This window comes from Sus scrofa, chromosome 12 (assembly GCF_054392235.1).
Source record: "Sus scrofa isolate SSC_HxYL_T2T_F1_AM1 chromosome 12, Sscrofa_HxYL_maternal_Yorkshire_Landrace_v2.0, whole genome shotgun sequence".
NCBI classification, from domain to species: domain Eukaryota; kingdom Metazoa; phylum Chordata; class Mammalia; order Artiodactyla; family Suidae; genus Sus; species Sus scrofa.
Genome location: NC_139394.1, coordinates 11,169,077 through 11,181,818, shown reverse-complemented (window position 1 = coordinate 11,181,818; position 12,742 = coordinate 11,169,077). Strand labels below are relative to the sequence as shown.

Here is a 12,742-nt window from a genome sequence, read left to right as displayed (position 1 = left end):
TCTACAGAATTTGGCAGGTACTAAGCTTTAAAAAATAAAACTACTGGAGTTCCTGCCGTGGCTCAGTGGAAACGAATCAGACTAGTATCCATGAGGATGCAGGTTTGATCCTTGGCCTTGCTCAGTGAGTTAAGGATCTGGTGTTGCTGTGGCTGTGGTGTAGGCCAGTGGCTATAGCTCTGATTCGACCCCTAGCCTGGAAACCTTCATATGCTGCAGGTGTGCCCTAAAAAAAAAAATTAAGACCAAAAATTAATTAATTAATTAAAACTATTAAAATTGGTCAAACTGAAAGTGGGCTCATATTAGAGGTAAATTTATTTTGGGTAAAGGTCAGAAATAGATAAGATACAAAAAAGGCTAATAATACCGCAAAAGAACACACCCTTCTCACCTTTATTCCCACAAACCAAACATTTCTAGAAACCACTTCATATATCTCAAAATAACAGGACACACACACCATCTAATTCTCCTCCACCATCCCCAGGACTTCAAACATAATCACTGATGACACAGGCTACATCCTGACCTCTGACTTCCTTTATTTCTTCTATTCCTGTACATTTATCTCTACTCAATTTCATCAAGCTGGATAGATGCCCAAATTTAAGATATCTCTCCACGTGTATGAGATCCAAAATTCTTATGTGAACTTTCCTTCGCTAACTTCATTTGGATACCACATCCTCATCGTGAACCTGACTTTCCTCCATGCCTGAGAGAGACATCCCCGCTTCCTTTGCTCTCCTGACCCATCAACACAACTGTCTTGCTAAACTTCCATCCTAAAAAGGGTTTCTTCCACTCACTTTTTCCTTTTTTTTTTTTTTTTTTTGTCTTTTTGCCATTTCTTGGGCTGCAGGGACCGAACCCGCAACCTCATGGTTCCTAGTCTGATTCGTTAACCACTGCGCCACGACGGGAACTCCAGCAATGATTCTTGACTCCTCCCTTCCCCAACCCCTAACTCTAATCCATCAGCAAGTACCCCTAACACAACCCCAGTCTATTCACGTTTCCCTATTTTCACAATCATCCTAGTTTAAGATGAACTGTAATAGTTTCCTAACTAATCTTCCTGCCTCCAATCTTCCTCTATAGTCCACTCATCATTCAATAACCAGGATGCATTTTTTTTAAATGCAAATCAGATCATGTTACTCCTTTGCTTTCAATCTCTCCGATACCTTCACATCATACTAAGAAAACAAACTGAACTCTTCCCCAGATATTCAAAGACTAAACATGAGGCGGCCCCCTGTCCACACCTCTGACCTCACTACCACTGCCCTCTCCTTGGCTCTCCATGGTGGCCTGTGTTCTGTCATCAAAAACATCCAACTCGTTCCTCAGTCAACACCTCTGTAGTACCAACTCCCTTTGTTTGGAAGGCTCTGCAGTACAATCTTATTTTTCCTGCCATCTGGGTCTCACTTTAAATATCACCTCAACAAGGTCCTCCCTGAGATACAATCTCAGCTACCTGCCTCCCAAGACCACCCCCTACTTCCTGCATAATGCCTCTCACTATCAGTACATACCTGAACTACTTCTTCACCTGTTTATTTCTATCCTTTCTTCCCCCAAATCTAAATGTCACAGGCTTATACAATTATTTATCTTGTTCACCATCTGTCCGGTTCACTGCCTAACATGTTTTGTTAGTTTTGTTTTTACCGGCTTGGTCGATTTCTGCTTCAACTTCTAGCTTCAAGAATACGTCTTCCAAAGTCGTCATGGAAACACCATAAGAAATGACACCCAAATTTGAATGAGCGTCTAGAGCAGAAAATAAACCTAAAAGAAAAAAAAATTAAAGAATGTTGTGTAGTTAACCATACTCCCATGAATTTTTCTAAAATATCCTTTAAAAATAGGATATGACCAAATTTACTCTGCTAGCACAGTGGTTCTTCAACTTTTTGGTCTCAGGACCCCTTTAACATTCTTAGAAATAGCTAAAAAAACCTCAATGAATGTTTAAGGAGATATACCTATTAAATATGTATCATAACATAAATTAAAACTAAGAAATATTTTATAGACAGAAATGATAGGCAGAGTACATTAAGTTGACACGAGCACTTCAATTCAGTTAATTAATGATTCCTTTTTCTTAAAAGAAACCAATTAAACCAACAGAAAATTTCTATCTCATTACAGGAATATTATGGGAATTCTGCACAACGTATCTACAATACATTTAATTCCTTTTGATTATTGAGAGCTCCCTAAAAAGGAGTTCCTGTTGTAGCACAGAGGTAACAAATCTGACTAGTATCCACGTGGAGGACACGCGTTCAATCCTTGGCCCTGCTCAGTGCGTTAAGGTGAGCTATGATGTAGGTCATAGATGGAGCTCAGATCTAGCATTGCTATGGCTGTGGTGTAGGCTGGCAGCTATAGCTCTGATTCGACCCCTAGCCTGGGAACTTACATAGGCCACAGGTGCAGCCCTAAAAGAGACCAAAAAAGAGAGAGAGAGAGAGAGATCCCTAAACAAATAAAGAATACTGAGTTTGAGTTCCTCATCAAGAAGAAAACTAACGCCGTGAATAAAATAATCCAAAAGTTTACCATGTAATAATGTGATTCATTATGAAATCATGAAACTGGGAAAGAACTTGGAAGACATACAGACGACTATACATGTGTGTATGTATATGTGTGTGTGTGTGTGTATACTCATTTGTGTGTGTGTGTATACTCATTTGTGTGTGTGTGTATACTCATGTGTGTGTGTGTGTACATGTATATTTACATTCCTATTCCCAGGAGGCCTGCAAAGGGAGCAACTTCTTCCAAGAATCAAACTCGCACCACAGCAATGACAATCCTTAACTGCTAGGCCACCAGGGAATTCCAATTTCTTTCTTTCTTGACAACAATGCAAACAATTATTTATGTAAGTTAATGTATTAATTGCAGTTTCTTGCATATCATTTATTAAAAAAAAAGAAACATGTTAGCTTACAGAATTTCTGATTTTCAAAAGCAAAATAAATCAGAAATGGAATATGAACTCTGGCTACCAGGGAACTTGTAAATATTACATAGAAAAATAAACAAAGTAAATTAAGAAAACTCATTCCCAATGCAAGATCCTAGTTCAGCAATCAAGAAATTGAATTTAGGGCATACCTGAAAATTTGTCCATGTCCTTGAAAGGCAAACTGTACACAAGCTGTTGGTCATTCTGCTGTAATAAAGTAGCTGCAGGTATATGTTGTTTAACCAGAGAAGAAAGTGATTCCGTGGCACAGTACCTGTCTATGTACATGCTGAAGAAAACCAAATACCATAATTTTCTATGATTAATCAGTAAACAACCAAAAGTAAATTCTGAATGCTTTAAGTTACAGTGTCATGAAAAGTGGCCAAAGCACATTATGGCAAACCCTAAAAACAGTAACAACAGATTAGTATAATAAGAACAAGTCAATAAAGAAGGAACAGTACCTGAGGCGGTAGCCAATCCCCCATTTACTTTTGAGAAAAATTGAAGAACCAACACACTTTAACATTCCTTGTGATATGACAGCTTTCCTATCTGCAAAAAGAGATTTGCATTTCAATTTTAAGGTTAGTGACAGCATTAATAACTAGCCATTATATTTTATGGATTATTGTCCGAGACACCAATGTATTATTAGCTCGTTCAATTATCACAACTACCTTATGAGGAGGGTATTGGATTAACATCACCCACCTTTTCAAGGAGAACATCGAGGCAAAGAGAAAATACACAGTTTGCCCATGTTTCCCACGGCTATCAAGTGGTGATAATAAAGTAGCTCCAGGCATATGTCACCCCGGCCGTCCAACTCCAGACTCCACTTTCCTACTACTGCTCCAAACATCCCAGGCTTTTCTTATACGGTTTACTAGTACTAATAGGGGCACTTTCATAATTTCCTTAATAACCAAATGTAAAAATTACAAGAAAGCAACAAAAACAAAAAGTTCATTTTTTTAAAAAAAAGATACTACTAAAATAAAAAATGAATGACATGCCCAAATTCTTAGATTATGTTATAAACAGATTTTATTAGAGGTTGCTCCGGAATGGCAAACTCTTGGATCTTATCATGGTTACTAAAAATCATGGGCTGGCTTAAAATTGGATTCTTTTTATGTGTGAATGGGTTTAATAGTGTGCCCGAGGCTGCCAACCTTAGAAAGGCCTGCTGCCAAGGCTGGTTCCGACTGGCATCTGGAAACCTGGTCTGGAGAGGGGAGAGCTCACCACCCCAGGACAGATATGGGGGCTCACTGCGCCTACACGGCAGGACAATGCAGATGGTATTTAACACTGGCTCCCTTCTCGGCAGCTGGCACTGGGGACCTGCCAGGCAGAGGTCCCACAAGACCAGCTCCCAATAACAACCTTGGACACTGAGTCTCTGAAGAGCTTCCTGCGCAGGCGGCGTCTCGAGGGGGCTCTAACAACGCACCGAGGGAGAGACTGAGTGCATCCCGTGGGGCTCCATCAGGAAAGGACTCTTGCAGGTGCATCTGGTTCCCCCAGACCTCGTCCCACGTGCCTTTCCCCTTTGTTGGCTCTGCTTTCCCTGTAATAACTCACGCCTAGACTGTGGCTATGGTGAGCCCTCTGAGCTTCTGTGGCAAATTACTGGGACCTGGGGTGGTCAGGGGGATTCCAACACAAAAGCATGTGAATGTTTAAAAACTGTGACAGTTTTGTGAGAAACCCCCCCACTTCTCTACGTATTCCTCAGAATTTAGCACGTCTATGGCCTATCTCCCATTTGGCCCCAAACCCCATCCTTTAAAAAAAGAGAGTAACAATCTCACCAGCAAGAATGTCAGCTTCATCCATGAAATGAGTAGTAAACACTGTCACCCGATTAGATTTTCTGTATTTCAGAAGATTCCAAACAATATGACGAGAACAGGGGTCCATTCCGGCTGTAGGTTCATCCAGCAACAATATCTGTGTGACAAGGGGTGGGGGGCAGACAGGGAATCCTCAGGGAAAGTATATGATATTTATGTGGACACTGCAAAGCCTCCCTATTTAGTCACTATATCCAATCAGACATACATTAGATCTGGGTTTTCCATTCACATGTGGGTTTGCCTAAATTTGAAAAACTAAGAGTCTGGCAGATGAATACTTCCCCTGGTTTCCTTTTAAAAGACTAATGTCTGTAATAAACAAAGCGTAAGCATAACAACAACTAGGTAAACTAAAAAATAAAATATTAAGTATATTGCTTTTACCTGAATAATTAAATTTTGTAGATGTAACAACTGCTTGTTAGAGAATTATGTTCTGTATCAGTTCAGGGAAGCAATTTAAGACTATTGATAATTTCAAAACCACGGTGATGGGAGGTTAGGAGGAAGATAAATTAAGATACATTAAGAACCAGAGTTCTGCAATGGCTCAGCAGAAACGAATCTGACTAGTATCCATGAGAATGCCGGTTCGATCCCTGGCCTCGCTCAGTGGGTTAAGAATCAGGCTTTGCCGAGATGTGGTACAGGTTACAGACGCTGCTCTGACCTGGCATTGCTATGGGTGTGGCACAGGCCAGTAGAAGCAGCTCCAATTTGACCCCTTGCCTGTGAACTTCCATATGCTGTGGGTGCAGACCTAAAAAAAATAAAAGATAAAGCCAGAACCCAGAGTTCTCCCCAAGCTACAGCAGCAAGGGACATGTGACAGGATGGTGGCGACCGAGGGGGCTCCTACAGGCAGGCACACACCTAGCAGCTTTCCAGCACTGTGCAAAGCACTTTCTACAGTACAAAGAACAACACAAAGAGATACAAACAAAATCAAATCAACAGAACAGTGAAAAACTGAACTACTCCTTTGATTTTGCTCTAATTTTTAAATTTTTATTATAACCATTACAAATACAGAGAGAACTAAAGAGAACAATAGAACAAAATCTTTTATAGCCACCATTGAAATGTGATGCGTTATTTTTTCTTCAGATCTTTTTTCAAAGATATAACTGAAGTCTGCCCTATTCATTCCTTCCTAGAGATGACCGTTATCTTAAAGATGGTGTGTACGTCTCTGACTTCAGTTTTAAAAGCTCATTATTACAGTTATGTCTATAATACTTTACGTATGTATAAAATTCACATACTGGAGATATATATATATATTCCTACAACTCACTTTTTCACTCAACATAACTTAAAATTCCCTCATCAAAGACACTGATATTTGCTTACCTTTGGATTCCCAAGAACAGCAATTCCTAAAGACAGTTTTCTTTTTTGACCACCGCTTAACTTTTTAGCCTGATTATCTTTGATAGCTTGCATGTCTAAGTCCAGTAAAACCCTCTGTACCTATAAAAGTAAAATAGGAATCATGTTTATTTTTTACATCACATGATCTACATAATTACCAATATTAGGGTCCAGTCCCCTCCTCTCCCCTCTGCAGCTGCACTTGCGGCATATGGAATCGAACTGGAGGGATCCAACTGGAGGTGCAGCAGCCACAGCCATGGCAACCCTGGATCCGAGCTGCAACCACATGGCAACCACAGCTAGCAGCAACACCATGTCCTTAACTCACAGAGTGAGGCCAAGGATTGAACCCACATGCTCACAGAGACAACCCATTGAGCCACAACAGGAATGCCCCCATGTTAGTTTTTAAGTGTTCCAATTTTTTTTTCTTTTTAGGGCTACACCTGGGGCATAAGGAAGTTCCCAGGCTGGGGGTCGAATTGGAGCTGCAGCTGCAGCCTACACCACAGCCATGGCAACACCGAATCCAAGCTACACCTACGACCTATGTCAGATCCTCCAACCCACTGAGTGAGGCCAGGGATCCAAAGCTGCATCCTCAGGGGCACTGCTGAGTTCTTAACCTGCTGAGCCACAACAGGAACTCCGAGTGTTCCAATTTCAATACCAGCTTTTAAAACAGAAGCTCTTTTAGGCTCCACAGCTCAGTGGTTAGGGTACTGGTCTTGTAAAAATGTTTAGTACAGATTTAATTTTAATATATATTTATGTGTAATTTTGAAACGACAGAGAAAGATTCCTGATAGAAGGGTCTGTTTCACTTCTGCGGGGACAGGATCAATATGAGGGCTCTACATGTGCGTGGGGGGAAGGGGGATGGATGTGAAAAGAAAAGAGAAAGAAATGACTCTACTGAGAGACTGTTACCCTCCAGCTGAAACGAGGACTATTTCATACATGCTACAACTTTTGCTCCCAGTTCTGGTTAATTCTTTGTAATAACTTCCTGTTTACCAGCTCAGAACAGGTTTTTACATTTAGATTTTCAAGCATATTTTTATTATGCAAGTTGTTGCAAAAGGTTATTAGTTTACAGGGAATAAAAGTAAAGATTTCCATATAAATAACATACTTCTTGTATTACATTATTGGCTGGTATTCCTTTGATTGAAGCCAAAATGGATAAGTTTTCTTCTACTGTCAGAACATCAAAGTGTATATCTAACTGCGGACAAATGCCAATCATCTTTCTTGCTTCAAACATTTCATCTATTTCGGAGACTCTGTGTCCATATATGGATGCAAACCCTAAAAGCAAAATATGTATTTATAGTAAATATAATAAGTATTAAAAAGTACATATGCTTTAATATGTAGTAATAATTTGTTAGTTATATGTAATGGACATATAAAGTAAGAGTTAATAGAAATTTGGAAGGTAAAACACACCCTTATTTCCATCCTACTGGTGACGTTCTTCCACTTACACTGCAATCTCCTTTCCCTTCATTTTCAGGTCATATTACGGAGTGGAAAGAGCAAGGAACCAGAAGCTTAACACAAACATACTTACCTATCAGTGCACTAATTATCCTAATGTCCAGTAACAATTTTCCTTCATTTCCAGGCATCACGCAATGATGAGGAGAACAAAGAACTTAAAATTTACCCCTAACACGCTGTATGGCCTTAAGAAAATCAGAGTCTAAATTCCAGCTTTTGTCTTCTAGAAACTGAATATTAATATATCCCACTTTACTTAAGAACTATTAAATCGATGTGCTAATGTACAGAGAATCATCATGGAGATTATTCCCATAATCATAAGGCAATGAATTCTCATATGAATGTAAGATGTTATACCTCTCATCAAAGAGTGACACAGAGATAAGAAATAAAACCAAATTAATTTTAAAAGCTAAACTACATTTTAAAAGGTGTAGATTCAATACATGGAAATTCAGTCCCTTCTTAAAATAGTTATTGTACTGCCAACACTTATTTGGCTACTGTGGAAATATGGAGGTGATATACTGAATTCTCACCTACAGGGCAACCACATACAACAATTACATGTTTGAGGTATTGCTCTTAAAATTTTTTTAGGAGATAGTACTGACATTTACCCTTCTCTCCTTTTGAACTACTGTTGCATTCTTAGAAATCTTTATTTTCTCAAGTGAAATGTCTACAGGCCTCATTTAATTGCCAATGAATTACTGGTTTATCCTTTCTTGAAAATGAGGAATAACCAACATACCCAAAACATCAGAGAAATTAGATACAGAAGTAGATGAAATTAGATTAGTCTTTTACTTTAATAAATGTGACTGAATCATTTTTGTTTTCTATTAAAGAATAAAAATAAAAAAGCTAATAGAGAAAACATTATAGACACAGAGGTTGATCCCAAATCACTGACAAAAACTGACTAATCAGTACATATTTCAAAGATAAATGATTATACCATGATACCTTTGTTAATAACACTCATAAAACAAAGTAAGAGTTTTTTTTTTTTTTAAGTCAGAGAACTCTCACCATCAGAAGGCGGGCAAAGTCCACAAAGAATATTCATCAATGTACTCTTTCCTGTCCCACTGTGGCCAAGGAGTGCAGTAATCTGACCCTCATATATGTCAAATGACAAATCTAGTTCAGGAAACAAGAAGATTCAAATGCAATTTTTATTTCTGTTGACCCATGTAAGATAAATCACAATACTTGAGTGATCTTGAAATAAGTCAATAAATTTAGAGACCAATTTAATGTTACCAGCCTATTTAATAATATTTAATATAACACAATAATAATTACTTGTTATAGTCAATAGTATGAACAATATGAAAAGTAATACAAAATAAAACATTTTTTTTTCCTTATGCTAACAGATTTGGAGGGGGCATGAAATATTGGGGGGAGGGTTTCTGTGTTTCTACTTTGGGAAATTTCCAAGGGTATTTAAACACAGGGACAAAGTAAAATTTTTCCCTAGGGTATGTACAGGCATGTTACATACACTGGCAAACAGTTACAGATTTCCCTGGTGGCTCAGTGGGTTGAGGACCTGGTGTTGTCACTGCTGTGGTGTAGGTTCAATGCTTGGTCTGGGAACTTACACATGCCAAAGGCATGGCAAAAAAACAAAACAAACAAAAAACCTAGAAATTAACCAATAGTATGGGAAAGGGTAAGTTAAATGCTTCAAAATTTCAATTTAAGGAGTTCCCACCGTGGCTCAGTGGTTAACGAGTCTGACTAGGAACCATGAGGTGGCCTCACTCAGTGGGTTAATGAACAGGCATTGCTGTGAGCTGTGGTGTAGGTCGCACACGTGGCTCAGATCCTGCGTTGCTGTGGCTCTGGTGTAGGCTGGTGGCTACAGCTCCGATTAGACCCCTAGCCTGGGAACTTTCTTATGCCATGGGTGCGACCCTAGAAAAGACAACAAAATAAATTAAATAAATAAATAAATAAATAAAAGTAAAGGAGAATGAAGAAATATCACAGATGCATATCAGTGACTGAAAAACAACAAACAGGGATCTGAAATCCCAGCTTCAAATAACTATAACCCCTGATCTAATGAAGGTGACCTGGGATGGTCAGTAGCCTGAGAGCTGCAAAGCCAGAAGCAACTTCAACTCTTGCCTGAGCTTCCAGCCTGCCACTCCACCCTAGAGATTTGAGACTCGTCATGCCCCACAATCATGTGAACCAATTCCTTAAAAATAATCTCTCCCTTCCCTCCCACCGTTCCTCTAGCTCTCTCACTCTCTGTGTGTATGTATCCTATTGGTTCTGAAGAACCCTGCTTGGTACTGCTAAACACTCCACAATTCTCAGGATAGTTCCCGCAACAAAGATTATCAGACCCCAAACATCAAGAGCACCAAGGCTGAGAAACCCTGGTTTAGGCCCAAAGGTAAAAAAATAAAAATAAAAAGTAGCTGATATGTACACACATGCATAATAAAATGAAAAAGAATACAGACTTGTTCAAAGAGTTGACTATTTTTCTTTTCTTTCTTTCTTTTTTTTTTGGGGGGGGGCACACCTGCAGCATATGGAAGTTTCCAGGCTAGGGTAGAATCAGAGCTACAACTGCTGGCCTATGCCAAGACCCACACCACAGCCACAATAACGCAGGACCCGAGCCACATCTGTGACCTACACTGCAGCTTGCAGCAATACCAGATCTTTAACCCACTGAGTGAGGCCAGGGATCAAACCTGCATCCTCACAGAGATAACACTGGGTCCTTAACCCGCTAGGCCACAAGGGAAACACCACTATTTTTTCACCTTAATAGGTATTACTTTTTTCTTTTACTACTTTGATGTGAAGTTTTATTATGAACATTAATCACATAAATAAATGAAAGTATCCCTAAAGGAAGGAGATAAAATTATGGTTAATAAGTTTATAAATTTCCTACAAACTATGTATCTTGTTTTTCCATTTGTACTTTAATATTATGAACTGAACACTAGGAAAGTTACTTACTTCTCAAAGCCTCCACATTTTCACCTTTCTTTCTGTATGTCTTCTGAATACTACTGATTCTGAAAAACAACCATTTTCTACTTTAAGTATTTAAAGCAATGTATATGTGTACGTTTCTGTATTTTTTATCAAAACTGTCATTTCAACAAGAATAATAATAAAGTATCTTCCTACTAAGACAATAAACCAAAGATCTAACAATAATAAAGAAACTACAAGAGAAAAGTATAGTATTCCTTTCCATTTTAAGTATTATTCATTCGTTTTTCATGACTCACCAACTTCCAAAAGGAACGGAAACATCTGACACAAGCAATTTATAGATTTCTTTTCATATTGGATATTTTTCTGTTTAATTAATCAGTAGTCGTTACACCAGTTAAGGGAGATTAAAAACCAAATGCTACTTCACATCAGCACACATTTCAAACTACCTATAAATGTAAAGTGATTCTCTCCACTTTAAATGTGTACTGCTAAAAAGAATTAATGGTTTTTTTTTCACCAGTTTATATTTTATTCTTAAGAAGGCAGACCACCAGCCCACTGACTACATTTTAAATATTTAAATCTCCCTTGCTGTTAATTATTTATTTAGTTGGCTGCTCTGTGGCATATGGAGTTCCTAGGCCAGATTCATGCTATTGTTACGACCTATCCTGCTGTGGCAACACAGGATCCTTAACTCACTGTGCTAGGCCAGGGATCAAGGCTGCATCCCAATGCTGCAGAGATGCCACTGATCCCACTGCACCACACTAGGAACTCCTCTCCCTTGCTTTTATGCATTTTTAAATTTAAAAAAAACACAAATTACACTTCACTTTTTCTTTCACTTTTATTTTTCTTTCTCCTTATTTTTTTAATTTGGTTTTGACTGAACTAGTAAGGAATAGTAATAAATTTCTTTCCTTCTTAGAAATTAAGTTGATGTGACATAAGTTAATCATTTCACAATTTCTCAAGGTCTGTGAAATTAATGGAAGATAATTTAACATGTTGCACAATTCAGTCAATGTAGCCTGAATAAAATTATAAAGTTAATATTTATTGTTTTAATGTACAGAATGGAGACATTTTAAAATAGCTTAATTGTTTAAATACTAGGTTTTATTACTTTTAAAGATTTCTATGGAAACAAAATTTCAAACCTTAGCAGCAACCTTATTCTAAATGGTTGCAAAGAAAATAAAAACCTAAAAAAGAACCAGCCCTTAATACTGTTTCTAAAAGTCATGAAATCGCACCAAATCTCCTAAAACACCGTACTTACATACATTATTTAAAGATAGGATTTACATATGGCACATTCCATCAGCAGTTCTTATACCTAAATTGCCAAAGATTAAATCTTACCTTATAGCCTCTTTTCCTATAAATTCTGAAGAAACAGGCTCAACAATTTCACTAAAACTAATATTCCCATTAACATTCCCCTCTGATAACTCCTTATAATTTCTTTTGCTCTTTGACCAATATGATGGCTTCAGAAAATATAAAGATGATCTCCGTAAGCCAAATTCTCCTGAAAAATAAAAAAAAAACACTTGAGTTATGCTAACAAATTATTTCTGAAAACTAGTTTTTTAATTTTTATTTTTTATTAAAGTATAGTTGATTTACAAGATTGTGCTAATTTCTGCTGTACAACAAAGTGACTCTCTCTATATATATTCCTTTTTGGAAAACCAGTTTTTAAATCATAAAGGCAGTATGGGAAATCTAAGACAACCTGCATCTAAAGTTTAGACCTAAGTACTAAATCCATAGGGTGTGAAAAACACAAGTTTTACTGACCAAGAACTCTCACCCATAGATAGTTTCAGAGTGGCTGAGAGTCCAGGGAATGTAAAGCACATTTTCTGCCCTAAAGGAACTTCTATCCTTTGAGTACATGCATATACCCAATGGCTAGAACACAACATACAGCATGAGGCATGTCAAGCATAGGGCTAATGAGAGTTCAGAAAAGAAAGAGTTTGTATCTGGAAGT

The 12,742-nt window shown here is 38.0% G+C and overlaps 1 protein-coding gene across 43 annotated transcripts in view; it reads right to left on the bottom strand.

The window, feature by feature from the left end:
* ABCA5 (ATP binding cassette subfamily A member 5) overlaps nucleotides 1-12,742 on the bottom strand; it is a 133,000-nt gene that overhangs the window by 31,032 nt on the left and 89,226 nt on the right. For all 43 annotated transcript variants that reach the window (XR_014820869.1, XR_014820859.1, XR_014820866.1 and 40 more), the window contains 9 exons: nucleotides 12,106-12,274; nucleotides 10,750-10,808; nucleotides 8,785-8,895; nucleotides 7,376-7,551; nucleotides 6,217-6,336; nucleotides 4,819-4,957; nucleotides 3,463-3,553; nucleotides 3,145-3,284; nucleotides 1,681-1,800 (listed from right to left, as the gene is read on the bottom strand). Coding sequence is in view for 27 of the 43 variants with exons in the window: in XM_021068102.2 (XP_020923761.2) it covers nucleotides 1,681-1,800; nucleotides 3,145-3,284; nucleotides 3,463-3,553; nucleotides 4,819-4,957; nucleotides 6,217-6,336; nucleotides 7,376-7,551; nucleotides 8,785-8,895; nucleotides 10,750-10,808; nucleotides 12,106-12,274 (1,125 nt within the window). In the remaining 16 variants the exon portion in view is untranslated. The remainder of the gene's footprint in view (nucleotides 1-1,680; nucleotides 1,801-3,144; nucleotides 3,285-3,462; nucleotides 3,554-4,818; nucleotides 4,958-6,216; nucleotides 6,337-7,375; nucleotides 7,552-8,784; nucleotides 8,896-10,749; nucleotides 10,809-12,105; nucleotides 12,275-12,742) is intronic.